This window comes from Mycetomoellerius zeteki, unplaced genomic scaffold (assembly GCF_001594055.1).
Source record: "Mycetomoellerius zeteki isolate Tzet28-1 unplaced genomic scaffold, Tzet1.0 scaffold105, whole genome shotgun sequence".
NCBI classification, from domain to species: Eukaryota; Metazoa; Arthropoda; class Insecta; order Hymenoptera; family Formicidae; genus Mycetomoellerius; species Mycetomoellerius zeteki.
The window spans coordinates 1,833,023-1,848,155 of NW_017255965.1; the positions used below are offsets into that span (position 1 = coordinate 1,833,023).

At 34.3% G+C, this 15,133-nt stretch overlaps 1 protein-coding gene across 3 annotated transcripts in view; it reads left to right on the forward strand.

Moving 5' to 3' along the window:
- The window catches only part of LOC108722315 (4-coumarate--CoA ligase 1), a 26,262-nt gene extending 11,353 nt beyond the window's left edge, over positions 1 to 14,909 (forward strand). For 2 of the 3 annotated variants that reach the window (XM_018447355.1, XM_018447364.1), the window contains exons 2-7: positions 9,550 to 9,696; positions 10,145 to 10,352; positions 10,656 to 10,986; positions 11,330 to 11,624; positions 12,942 to 13,497; positions 14,143 to 14,909. In XM_018447355.1, the coding sequence (XP_018302857.1) occupies positions 9,592 to 9,696; positions 10,145 to 10,352; positions 10,656 to 10,986; positions 11,330 to 11,624; positions 12,942 to 13,497; positions 14,143 to 14,261 (1,614 nt within the window). In that variant the 5' untranslated portion in view covers positions 9,550 to 9,591 and the 3' untranslated portion in view covers positions 14,262 to 14,909. The remainder of the gene's footprint in view (positions 1 to 9,549; positions 9,697 to 10,144; positions 10,353 to 10,655; positions 10,987 to 11,329; positions 11,625 to 12,941; positions 13,498 to 14,142) is intronic. The other variant, XM_018447347.1, reaches the window with a different exon arrangement.
- Positions 14,910 to 15,133: the final 224 nt, after the last annotated feature.

Consider the following 15,133-nt stretch of genomic DNA (forward strand, 5'->3'; position numbering starts at 1 on the left):
GAATAAGAATGATAAATATGTATATGAAGTAATAAATAATAATTACAATCTTCCTACATATATTACAAGTGTTATGACACGAGGTACATATTTCATGTAATATATTCATTGCATTTAATACACTGAATTCAATCTGCGCACTTTGTATGCTTTGGACATAAATTCCATCCGCTAAAAATGCCGTATATCCCAAACAGTTGGGATATACAAGACAACAAACTAAACAAAGAATACAAAAGCAAAGCACTTGTATTTTGCTATACAACATGCTTTACTTATTCCTCTACATGTATCTCGAAATAACCACTAGGTCTTTTACACGCTCTACAGTAATCATTTTATGTAGATTATAATTTATGGTGGCGCTACTTATTATAGTAACAAATCGATTCAACTCACAATAATTTCATTACTATTAACAGTAAGAAGCTGAAATCTTAACACAATACTAATATAACATAAAGGCATGTAACAGAGTAGCTGCGGGAAAATTACTCCCACTCCATCTATTTTTTCTGACTTCTGCGGCGTAAATCCCAGCGCGGCGTATTTGCCGGAGTTACCCTAATATAATAAAAATAAAGCAAAAATCGTCGTGTACATCACACGTTGTATACCTCCCTGAAACCAAAACCTTCCTAATGTCTAATAAGTTTTATTGCAAATCATTTTACGATAATTGCATTTTTGCAATTTCGTTTTTGGTTGTCCAGTTTTCGTATTATGTCATAATTGGAGTGATAAGGTAAATGAAGTGATAAGGATAAATGTAAAAAAAATAAGTATTAGTGCCGAAACTTCAGTTTTTATTTGCAAAAAACAGCACGTGTGATGTATACGACGATTTTTGCTTTATTTTTATTATTTGTTATCAGTTTTACAAATCAAACTTATATTTATTTTATTTATATTATTATTAATCAGGAATTTTTCTAACTTTGTCAAGCTTTAATCAGGAGTGCCGTTATCACACATATAATAGAATCGTGCCTTTGCTAAAGAAATGTATTTGAAAATGTATGTGAAAATCAGTTCAGATACTATTTTTGTATGTAGCTACAAATAAATTCTTAAATTTAAATGTATTTCAGATACAGATTAGATACACAAAATGTATCTCTACATGTATTTAGAGATGCATAGAAATAGTACCCAACACTGCACCCTGATAGCAAAGCCTGCGGAGACAGATTGAACCTGCTACCAATTTTTGATTGCAGAAAGGCACGAAATTGTATACAGAATTTTTATTATCTGACATTGTCAGTAAATTGCTGCCAGAAATATAACAAAGACTGCTAGACATGCTATGCCATCAGCTATGGTAGCAGAAACCGAGCAGTCTTGCCGTTAACCTAGTAGCAGATTGAAAGCAGATTGAGAGCAGAACCTGATTCGAGCAGATTTTGCTCGGTTTCTGCCATCAATCTGCTGGCATAGCCTGTCAACAGGCTTTGTCGACAAACCCATAGTCAAATGCGGACACAGATGGCTATGGTTTTGTAGTCAAAATCTGGAGTTTGCTGCCAATTTGGCCCCAAATTGCTAACATTTTGTTATCAGGGTGCATATTGAATCGTGACGTTAGAAGTGACAAATGACATATTAATTTTTACTACGTGCTATTTATAAATAAAGACAATTTGGACAAAACAAAATGATGACATCGTTTTAAATCAATTGTAAAAATGGACGAAAGCTATCCTTATCCCCCTCCCATACTCAGTAAATAAGCGCAAAAAGTGATAAAAGGCACGCGAAATGCTTTTATTCAATGCGCATGCGTAACCTATTTTTACTTACCATAGTGCCTTTTATCACTTTTTATGATTATTTAGAGATTATTATCAGAGGGGATTTTCGTCCATTTTTACAAATGTTTTAAAACGATCTTATCACTTTATTTTATCCAAATTGTCTTTATTTACAAATGACATGTAACAAAAATTAACATGTCATTTCTTTCTTCTGACGTCACAATTCAATATGGCTGTGATGACTACTTAGGAGCCTTAATATTTTGAAACTATTTGCTTAGATTGTTTTCCTACGTTTATAACTACAATGCCTCCTAAATTATGCCTGCTATGTAATGCATTCTGCAGATAACAAACGCATCAAACCGTCAATATTTTGCATCATTAGCGCTTTCTCAATCATCCAAGCATCCAAACCGATCTCATCGCTCTTCGCCGTTCGTGAAAGATAATTATGCGCAAACATCGGACAGGTAAACGCAATCGTGCCAAAGTAAAGCGGATTGTTAACGCCGAGGACAGAAAATCGCGTGGACCTCTTCAAACATTTGCGAATCTTCACGAGAAATCGATCGAGTTGGTACGTGACAATGCAAATCGATGATATTACATCACTGGCGAGACGATATTTTTCACCGCGCGGAATTATTATTAATATCCAACGGAAAAAAGTGACTTGGTAACGAAAATTTAACGATATTATGCAAAATCTAGTGCAGAGTAGCTCTTAGCTCATGAATGTAAATGATGTTGCAAAATCAACGATTATCACGTAATATTAGTTGCAAAACAAAATATCAAAAGAGTTATACGAATGTTACTTATTATTATTATTTAATAACTGAATAATTACAAATTTGTTATTATTTGTTAACGTTACAACGCGTCATATTATTACCACAAAGTAAGTCAAAAGTTGCACTATGCAAAGAAATTTATCACGATGCCACTTTTTCTTGTAAATAATCTTTTCCTCGTGCAGTTTTTTGAGATGCTATAAAATGAAAGTTAAAGCTCATGTTGCCTTTCCAACAACTCGTAGCTTGAATGGCATTTCTAAGACAGAAAATCATACCGCGTTATGATTCTGCGTCAGAAATAATGATCTCAGTTGTGGTTTTCGCAACGATGTGAACTGAATTCCACGTTGACAAAACTAGGCGAGGCGGAAAGCAGGTGAGCGCGCGTAACGTTTCTGCACGCAAACCGGCTTTGCAGAAGAACCAATTCTACAAAACGTCATGGCGATTATTATAAAAGGGACCATTATAATATGTCGTAGCAGTGTCAGCGCAAAGTACTGCCGAGTTATCGCCGATTTTCTGTACGTCCGAGCGAGCATTTTACTTGTACTATTCTCTCACGGTTCCAACGATATTTCGCGTTCCAACGATTTCGACGCAGTACTTTGTGTTTTATTGACGGTCAAACGACCTGCGCTGCTATTAATTTGTAGTAGGTAAAATCAGTTGTAACCCCTCTGTAACTTTATTCTTTTCTATAAAGTTTCGACTGAAACAACGTTATTATTTTGAAAATTCGCGTCTTTTGTTAAAATCATTATTTTTTCTCTTTATAAAATAAATAGTTCTGATAAAAAAGAGAAGGATGTTTCGATATTTATTTGAGAATTTTGTATATAATACTTTTATACAACTCACTTATAATTCATGTAATTTTTATAATTGTGTTCAGTTCCTGCTAAACTTTAATGAAAGAACATAAAAATATTGAAAAATGATTTTGAAATGTAAGCTATTTAATTAACGAACGATATTGCAAAATTCGTCAAATGTATATTACACTACAATCTTTCAACAAAAAGTAAAATAACGCTTTCTAAAGCAAGCATATAAATAATTTATTATAAAGAAAAACTGAAAAAACAATGTAGTACTTTGATTGATGTAATCTAAGCCTTTCTGTTAGTAAGTTATATCCATGGTTGGTTCATACTTGTTGCAAGTGCATCACGACCAGGATTTTCCGCGATACATCTTCATGCTATTTCGCCAGTGAATTTTGTAGACAGAAGGATCTACGAACGTGAAGGCGGTTCGTTGAAAAAAACGACGAAGAGGACATGGAAAATGGTGTGGGAGTGGGGAGGTAGCTTGCATCCCCGCAGGCGGTCGCGGCGACGTTATTTATTGCTCGGGCCGATGAGTGTCATTTAAAATTTCGATATAAATTAATTTAAGGGGGTAAAGGGGGTTTCCAGGACGGTCGCAGTGGTACGGGGCGTAATGGCTCGGAAAATGAAGTTCTTGTAGCCACGCCGAGAGAGAATCTCGCTCGCCGTCAACCCTCCGCCTCTCCTGTCCTCCGCTCTAGCACCCTTGCGCCTCTTCGCCACCTCGAGCGTGTGCCGTCCTCCTTCATCCCCCTCCCCTCGCGCGAACCTTCAACTTCATCCCCTTTCATCCTTCTATCCCCGTACCTCTCTGCTCTTATACCCGGTCTTACCCGTTCGCTCGCGGAGACTCAACATTGCCTGGTGAAATATCCCTTTGCCTCCGCTCCGCCAAGCTTCTATCCACGCCCAAGCACTCCGCCTCGCCATTATCTTAAGTAAACAGACTACCTGCGCGCCGGGGAATTCCAGATAAAGTCACATGTTATCAAAATCCACCCCCGAGCCGCCCCCGCAACCCTGCCGTTCGCTCGCGGCCGCCCTCAAAGCGTCCTCCGAGCGCGTAGCCTGTCGTTAATTCCGTTAAGTCGCGGCCTTACGTTCAACGCGGCAAGCAGCAGCCTGCGAAATCGCTCGATTCCGGAGAACGACAGTGCGCCGCTTCTAGCGGAAGTCGAGTGTGTCCTAATAAGGAATCTCGAAATGTGATATCGGCAGTCGCTCAGACGGACTTCCTCCCTTCCGTTTGCGCACATTGCGATTAATCAAGAGACATTTTCACGCCGATAAGATTTCACGAGAATATTCGCACAACGAGAAGATCGAAGTTCTTATTCTTACATTACCGGCGTGTCACTTTTGAAAGGGATTTACGAAGTCGAGTATCCGCATGGTTTTCGATAGAAATTTCCCGACTTTCCGATTTTTCAATTGACGTTCCATATGAAATTTACTGAGATTATTTACATTGTAAAAGATAAAATGTTAATTTTAACTTAAAGACGTATAGTGGAAGTAAAAAATTTAGTCAAAAATTGATATTTTTGTGTTAATTTTAACATTTTTGCATGTCTCAGAAAGTCCACTATACGTCTTTAAGTTAACATTAACATTTTATTTTTTACAGTGTAACTATATATAATGATATTTTTTAAATAAGATTGTAAAGCCAGTGTGGCCAGATTTTGAGCTACTTTTGTATTATCATGCTGCATTAGCTGGCTACACCGCTGTATCGTCAATGTAGCGTTAAAATAGCCCAAAGTAGCTCAAAGCTATTTATACTAGGTTGCCTTATATTATTATATATTATTAGTTTGTTACGCACGCGTGAAATTTAAATATTTTCTATTTAAAACTTTTATAATTAAAGTCACCATTAGCTAAAATTTGTCCGCTAAGATGATACCTAAAGATAGCCCAATTGATTATAAGTAGTTCAATCTGGCAACGCTGTTATAAAGTAGATAACGTTATATGTGAATAACGTGATTAAAACTCTAAAACGGAAAATTTCGTGGATTTAAAGTCAATCTTTTTCAGACAATATTATATTTAATGAATTATTAAGTAAATATTTAACTTCTTAACATGTGTCACTATCTTGACAATTATATTAATTTAAATTATATTAATTTAAATCATATTAATAATTAAAATTACTCTTCGTTTTCTTTCTTGCTTTATGAACGAGATATTCTAAAAATCAACGAGTTTATATTTCATCACAAAGAATTTGAATTTAAAGAGAAAAAAATTAAAAAGTAGTTTTCCATGTGCATTATAATTATAATCAACTTATAGCGATCGAGAGAGAATTCCGCTTCTGTTTCTCCATAATGAGCTCGAGAAAAAAAGACACAAAAATTAATCAAAAAGTAACAAATTTTTTTTCAGAACGTAATTACGATGCGACGGGAACGAAAGTAACAGAGATTCTCGCGTGGGATTCTCTCGCATTCAATCTCTTCAACCTCGGGAGATCGTAAGTATTCCCGGGGTGTCTAGGCATGTCGCATGAGGCCAAGAATTGTCGGTATGTGGCTCCAGTGTCCTAGTATGGCCGCTACAATCAGAGTGGCACGCGCTCTCGACCACCCACCCGTCCTCCGTGTAGCGTCCCAAAGCTTCCTTAACCTCCCTCTAGAACCTCCCCCGGGAACCACGTCCACGTCGACGACTAGACTAACCCCGAAGAGCGATTCCCCAGCACTTCAGCGATTCCCGAGAACGCATCCCCGCCCACAGTCGTTCCCTGTCCTCTTAGCCCTCTGTGCGAATACCCAAAGACGAGCGGCTGGATACCGGATGCACACCGTTGTATGCATTCCCGCGGATACGGTGCATATGCCGTGAGGAACGCCGGAAGTCGGTTCGTCCGCAATCTAATCATACCGGTGTGTGCGCTATTCTTTCGCTTTTGTTCATTTTATCTGTTTATTTATTTTTTTTTTTTAACGAGTAACACAATGTCAAAGATCTCTTGACAAAACAATTACTGTTCAGTGAAAATTGCAAATTAGTATTATTAAAACTGTGTACCTCAAAGAGCAGATTCTTCCTAAAGATTTTAATTCTCTTAATTATTATGAACGAGATATTCTCAAAACCAACGAGTTTATATTTAATTACAAAGAATTTCAATTTAAAGAGATAAAAATTAAAAAGTAGTTTTCCATGTGCATTATGATTATAATCAACTTATAACGATCGAGAGAGAATTCGATTTTCAAGAATTTTTAAGATATGAGATTGAAAAGTACTCAATTAAAACATTTAGGAAAACTTAAAGTGTTTTAGCCACAACATTTTACAAAGTATCACAAAATGAATTGTTTTATTTTTATTGCTTATTAATTCAGTATTATTTTATTGCTTATTAATTCAGTATCAATGTATAAAAATACAATTTATAAATTACTCCTATTTATTTTAATTTTAATTTTGCTTAATTTAATTTTAATTCTTTTATTATTAATTCTGAATTGATGTATAAAAATAAAATTTATAAATTGCTCTCTCTCTCTCTCTCTTCTATAATTTATTTTAATCTTCTATTTATTTTAATTTTAATTTTGATTTTGCTTAATTAAATTTTAATTTTACTTAGTTGCAAGTCCGGAATATTAATTTAATAAAAACTGTCTACTATTCAGAAATTTGCTCACAATCAGCTACATTTGTCATTATTGCAGCGATAAAAATTTAAACTGATATCATAGCAATTTTTTTACATATATTATTTTTTAAGGTCTCTAAAATTGTTAAGTCATAGATATAAAAATCTTCTTTTTAAAATAACAACTCAATAGTTGCTGTAATTTCAATTGAAATTTTGACACATAAATAAAAAATGGGATTGAGAAAGAAAAAATCCACAAGAGCAGTTTAAATATATGTTAAACATAATAATCTAAATTCGATTATATGAACTCTACCGATTAACATAAATAGAAATTTACAATTCACATTCTTATTTATTTGTTTGTGCTATAAACGATATATATATAATAAATATATATGTATAATAAATAAAATAACTAATTTTGTATATACGAGCCGATGGACTAAATTCATAATTTTTGTCATTTTTAATATAAAATCGTATACAAAATAAAAAGAAAATCTTACAAATTACATAGGCTTAGTCCGCTTTCACGGAGCTAATTCTAATTTTGCAGAAGTTTGTAGTCTCATTTATAAAAATTTCTACATATACGTATATATATATATATAGATTGCGCGTTGATGAAAGCTCAGTTTTATTCAATTGCTACCCCATCTTGATATGTCGTGCGCGGAATGTTATTAGACGGTATAAGCTTGCCGAAGCACAAAAATAGTAGATATTGTATCTTGAGACGTCGTAAAGAAAACAAAGAAACTTGAACGTTGGTATTTAAGAATTTTCCGTACTTTTTCCTCACGATTATGGTCACAGCATGGAACTCATGGCACGCCTCCCATCCCCTTCCCATGTATAAACCCCGAGAGAACGCATTCCCATCTATCCCTCCGCTCGATATCATTCCGTATATCCAAGGACATCCAGCTGAATGCCGGAGGAACACCATGCCATACATTCTAATGGAACAGAACAATCGCCAGATTTTTTTTATGGTATTCCTCCCTTGATTGCATAATATCTAATATTGCTTGAATGCACATATCATACTTTGCTTAATTGTCAACAATTATATCAAATCATATTCCAATTAATTATTCGTTATTAATTATTATAATTAGTCAAAACAATGTTATTATATATAAAAGAGAATTATTACTAAATTTATTTTGAAAAGAATATAACATCTTATATACAAAAAGCAAATTTAACAATTTAATACTTTAAAATATATATATTTTAGTTTAAACTTTAAAAAAATCCTAGAAAGTATGATTTTAGGAGACGTATATAAAATTGTATAGAGATATAATTTGATAAAAATGTTCGTTTGAAATTTTATGAAAACATAAAATGAGGAGCTGTGTAGTGACATGGAAATGAGACGCATATTCGTACGTGTTCTTCCACATAAACTTTTATAATCGCATTTACTATAAATTCCGAGATAGCATTGTTCTCGGTTTTGCCAGGAAAGTTTAAAGTGTTGCGTACTCATAACGCGCCCAATTGTGAAGTAGTGTGATCACACGATCTCAATGCCATTTGCTTAGCTTACAACGCCGCATAAACATCATGAATAATACCGAATATGTATATTACTTTGTAACTCACAGCAACGGCAATCATCACTGTCCCGATTATCTCGCCCCGGGTCCTTCCGTCTTCTCATTTCTGCGTAGATAGTTCCCAGTTCTCGTATCCGGACCGCTTTCATCTCGTTTCAATATCCGGGATTCTGAGAAGATAGGCAAAACGAAACCGTGATAATGGCGACGCAAAAAAGTGATTTTTCATGAAACTGTAATTTGTGCTAATTCTATCGAATCGCCGTGAAAGACGTGTGGTTTTATACTAGAAAGAAGTTATAAATAATGAGAAATGCGTATAATGTAATGTTAGATACCTATTGACGCCAGTTTGTGAATATTTTCCGAAAATTCAAGCCGTAAAATCGAACGCGCGTCCGTTGCGTCATTTATCTCTGAATAAAACGCGAGATTATGGCGCGATCCGCGCGATTGCGCAATCTCGCGGTCATCTTCATGTATTACCGATCGTGATTTCACGCTCTAATGATAAGCGCTCGATTCGCTATTCCAAACGAATAAATTTATGTAATGAAAATGAATAATTAAACTTTTTAGCTTTGAATGGATTAATGAATACTTTAATAGAGAATTTAAAGTATATTAATTTTTTACATATATATAATAACTAATTTATAGTCAACTTATGCTCAATAGAAATGTTAAATGAACAACCTATAATTATTACACTCAAAAAAGTGATCTTGCAATTATTATCTAGTGAAAATTATCTAAGTACAAAAAATAGCTAAAATAGATAAATTTCTAGCAAGCACTACGATATTGGATATGTATTGCATCTATAAATTTTTTAATATTAAATTATATATTAATTTAAAGTTATATAATTATTATTTTCTACTTCAAAAAAATTGAAGGAATTTTAGATAAATTTCAAATATTGTTTTAGAAAATTGAAGACTTAAGAATTAAATTCTTTTTTAGATAGGAACATTCCGCTCAGACAAACTCAACATTGCTGGAAAGATGGGAAAAATATATGAGCGTCGTTTGGAACAGCCAACGCCAAATGTGTCTTTGGGAGAAGTCATTCTGAACAATTTGCGCGAGAACGGCGATTATATTTATGCAGTATGTGCCATAATTACAAAACGTATAGTGGCGATTGCCAATTACGGGCTTGCTAAATAATAACACGACGTAATAACGGTGTTTACAATGTTTTTTCGTAATGCCATCGGTGCTAATCACCGGAAGCAAAATTCATGAATTCTGTGTCTAAATTTTCCTTGTTACATTATGATCTTTTATAATTGATCCCCGACCTGTTCACGTAGTATTTGTCAATAAAAAATATATTTTTTACACTTTATATGCTGTATAAATATTACTTAAAACTTCTTTCGTACATTTATTCAATTCAATCCGTCATAAAAAATTGTCAAAAATTTTGAACAATTTAACTCTTCAGTCTCTTTAACGTGTAAATTAAAAAAAAAAATATTTTTTATTCTGTCTAGACTATCTCATAATTACATCGACTTTATATAATTATAAAGAGACATTGTTTTTTTTTTAGATCGATGGATCAACTGGTAATCAGATGACATGTAGAGAATTGCTCGAGAAAAGTGTGAAGCTCGCAAAGTTCTTGCAAAGATACGGAATAAAAATTGGGGACAGAATTGCCATTGCAACTGAAAATCGATTAAATTTTTTAATATCAGCTTGCGCTATTTCTTATCTCGGTGCTATATTAGCACCGTACAATCCTTCATATACAGAATGTAAGTAAAAAAGTATTATTATGTATGTAATATATATTTATATGTTATAATATTTATATAGTATGTATATAATATACATATAATATTTATATACATGCATATATTGTCTGTATTATACATATCATTTCTTTATAAAAGTAATCATGAATTTTACATATGTATCTAATGATGTTATCGGAAATGATCTGTATCTAATATCAACAAATATAATGACTTGTTTGTAATTTAATTCGATTTAACTATACGAGTAATTATTGATACAATATCTGCCAAATTTAAATGCTAATTAATTTTATCGTTTAGATGAATTTCAGCACATATTGAATATTGCGAAGCCGCGTATTGTCTTCGTGTCTGAGCGCACCGAAAGTGTCCTCGCTAAACTCCTACCACAGCTATCCTGGAAAGTGGAATTAATGCAGCTGGATGATCAATCGCTCACGGCAAACGTCCGTACGTTGACGGATATATTAAATAATGAACCTGATGTAAACTACATGGAATACAAACCTACAGATATTGGTGACACCAGCCGTCATCCATGGGCTATTCTTTATTCAAGCGGAACCACAGGATTGCCAAAAGGAGTAACGCTGTCTCATAAAAATCTAATGGCGTTTTTAGTAAAAATGCGGCAAGTTTTATATACATCCTTTTATTGATCATTTTTTTAGTCAACATTTTTTAACAACAGTGAAATTAATACGAATTTAATTAAAAACGCACACGTTAAACGTGTTTGGTTTAAAGAGAGATCTAAATATAACATAAAATATAATTATATCATACTAATTATTTAAAAGTAAAATTTCCAGACTATCTCTAACTGAAATGTTAATGCTAATTTTAACTTTATAATTCATTTGCAAACTGTGCATGTATAATACAATCGTACGAAAAAACAAAATGCTATTTTCTCGCTTGAAAATGTGGTTAAGGATTTGATTCTATAACTCAAATATGATTTTAAAACGCAGCAAGCCCGAATACTTGGACGCAAGAAGTGGCGATAGAATGTTGATGCTGCTACCGTTTTATCATGGCTACGGGATAGGCACGATGATGATTGGTCTTATCTCGAAGTGCACCATGATCATAATGTCCGCCTTCGACCAGAAACTCTTTCTAACCCTAGTACAGAAACATAAGGTCACCCATCTACCGGTAGTGCCACCGATTTTAACGTTCCTGGCGAAACATCCGCTAGTGGATAGATATGACTTTCGCAGCGTGAGAGAACTCATCTGTGGAGCGGCTCCGCTCGCGAAGGACGTAAGTTTTCTTCTGTCATCGTGAAGTTTGTCGTTCCTCTACCTACCGAACCCTTCCTCGGCCAAGTTATCAAGGCAAGAAAAGCAGCCATCGGCGGGACTAAGTGCCGAAGTGAGTCCTTGATGTCGCGGCTGCGGCGAGAGGATCGGAAAGACTGCGAGAGGAAGTCCCGGAGAGTCGTCGCATTTTCACTAGACACGGCTCGGGGAGTAACTTTATCGCGTTCGTTTTTGTTTAACCAGTTCACAAAGTCGCTAAGGAGAAATAGAAGGAGAAGAAAATAAAAGGCTGCATCGCGAGTTCGCAATCGCGTCTTTCGGAAAATGCGAAACTGATCTCTTATCGGTGGGCGAGATAAAGGGAGGAAGAGGATAGGATCTCAAAGTTTCGAAGACCAAACATGTCTCTGAACTTAAACGTCTCCTGAATACTGTTTTCTTATAGTTGCCTTTGTCTCTCTCATATAATTGAGATACTATTGTGGCAATACGGACATTGAAAATAAGAAGAATACCATAAAATATTTGTATATTAATTTTTATATTGAATGAAGTTTACTCTGCTAAATTCTGTTTCTGTAATAATAATTACAAGAATAATTCTTTTTATAAAAATTAAATACAAAAAAAATAATACATAATAGAAAAGTTTGGTCACAAGATTCTATGTTTATCAAATCATTAGTAACGTATATTTAAAAAAAAAACAAACTCTGAACTGTTAGTTATACTTTATTAAATATCAAAAATATAATTAACATTCAACATAGCCACCTTTAGTTTTGATACAAGCTTTAAGATGCTTCGGGAATGTATCAATATAGCCGCGCATTCTTCTACGGATAAATTCTCTCAGGCAGCCAGTAGAACGGTTTTTAGTTCATCAACTAATGAAAATATTTTGATGCAAAATCTTAATATATGTTATTATTATACGTTAATTACCGAAGTAGCAACATGACATTATTTGCTATTATTTTGATATCAAAATGACGACAAATAATAATATTAGTTTGCTTTTATATTGAATGAAATTTGTGCTGGCGTAATGATTTAATTTAAACACACAAACCTTTGTTACACAAACTTTTTATCATCCTAAAAATGAAAAGTTTTGGCATCCGGTGATGGATTTCAAAAGATAATATTACAATATAATATTAATGTGTGGTATCCTTAAATTATTTTACAAGTCAAGCTAATGTTAATCTTTTTGCATTAATTAATTTTAGAAATTGAAAAGAATTAATTCTTGCTTGCTCAAGTTCAAAAACAATGGTGAAATTTAAAGTAACTTATCTTTTCTTTTTCTTCGCAGGTTGAAGCTGCAGTAAAAACTCGCCTCGGCATAAAATACATTCGCAACGGTTATGGCATGACGGAATTATCGATAGTGAGCGGTGTTAGTGGACGCAACGACGACAACGATTCTTTCGAGAATCTAGGAGTCGGACTACTTGTGCCTGGTTTACTCAGCAAAGTGGTCGATCTTGAGACACAAGAGACGTTGGAGGCCGGTAAGATGGGCGAGATCTGCTACATGGGAGAACAAGTGATGCTGGGTTACTGGGACAACCCTGAGGCGACCAGACAGACCATCGACCAGGATGGATGGCTTCACACCGGTGACATCGGCTACTTCGACAACAAGAATAGATTGCATGTAATCGATCGTATCAAGGAGCTGATCAAGTACAAAGGCTACCAAGTCGCACCGTCGGAGATAGAAACCGTCCTACTGTCGCATCAAGCGATAAAAGATGCCGCGGTCGCCTCCAAACCCGATGAACGTGATGGGGAGGTTCCAGTGGCTTTCGTAGTAAAGCAACCCGATACCACAATCACCGCCCAAGACGTGCAGGAGTTTGTCAAACGTGAGTTATCATTCAGTCTGATCTTTTTTGACATCTCTCGCAGGATTATTAAAATGTCATCCATCTAGGATATTATTCATTTCTCTCACTATGAAAGTCTTGGGCGTACTATTTTATTCTATTTATAAGTAATAGGTACTTCATTTGGCTTCTCATCACAGTGACATTTCAATTTTAGATTTTCTCTACACTTTGAACAAGCTTGAAAAAAATAAGTTAAAAAAACATATCAAAGTGGATTTAAAAAATATATAGAGGTATACATATAGATTGTTAATAAAAAATTATAAATTTAATAAATTGTTCACAACAATATAGTAAAATTTATTCCGTACGAATGTGTTATCGCATTCAAATTTAAATGTGTAAGTAAAACACAGTGCCAGGAATGAACGCATGATATAGTGGCAGGATTTAACATTGCGTTACATTATTAACGGCATTATTAGTTATTAGCGACGTAGTATTGTAATAATATTAAATGCTGTGATTAAAATTGTTAGTTATCTCTGCTGTCTCTGTAATTTAAATGTACGGTACAGTGAGAGCGTGGAAATATTCCGCCCAGTCTTGACATTGCGTTTTAATAAACGCGAGCCGAGGGACGATCTGTATATACATTAAGCAATTCAATTTATCTTGCAGAGAAACTGTCGCATCAAAAATGGCTGCGTGGCGGGGTGGAATTTGTCGATGCCATACCGAAGAATCCTTCCGGCAAAATCCTACGCCGCGAACTTCGAATAATGATCTCTAAATTGTAATGGTAAAAATCGCATGCCGATGAACTTGTTACAAGTATAAATCTCCTTCGATGAAAACCAAAAAAATTAAATCAACAAAATATAATAATTTATAATACTTTTAATATCAAGAGAAAATTAACAATCGCAAAAAAATGTGCTATAGTGTGTATTAAGAATATGGTTGTGTTAACGAACGTCTCACTGCGGAGAAGAATAATTAAGCACGACGGAAGAAACGTTGCAGAAACGCAAATTTATTGCAGCTTGTTGTCACGTTGATTAATTCATAAGTAAACCGTTGAACAACCGTGACCGATTAAATACGAGCGCTTGGTGGACCAGTTCTACCCTCAAAATATAACAGAAAGGTACAGCAAGAGGTTGTTTCGAATTATATTACATGATATCACTCTTGTGCCAACTTGCGATGCTACGAAAATAAGCGAAGAAACCTGTTGCATTACGTACGTCGACGAAAAACGTACGAGCACACACACGCGCATGTTCTCATATTTCATCGATATCTAACTATATTTTCTTCCTTTGTGACGATACAGAGTTTCTTATCGATCCTCATGTGTTTTCCAATGAATCTCTAGATGTAATAAGTACTACATCTATGAAATCTACATAGTAATTCGAAAAATATCTGTAACGAAATTAATTCTTTAAATAAATAATGAAAATTACAATAACCGACTTTGAAATCTTTCGCGTTAAATTGCGACCAACAGTAACAGTCTTCCATCGTCAATTTCTACCCATTGAGAACTTCACTTTATAACAAGTAATTTGATGAGATAATAATACGATATATGTAAAAACTGATCTAAGTTTTTTATTCTGTAACTATTCTTAAGTTTTTCATTTTCTGGTTAACTGCGGTTAAA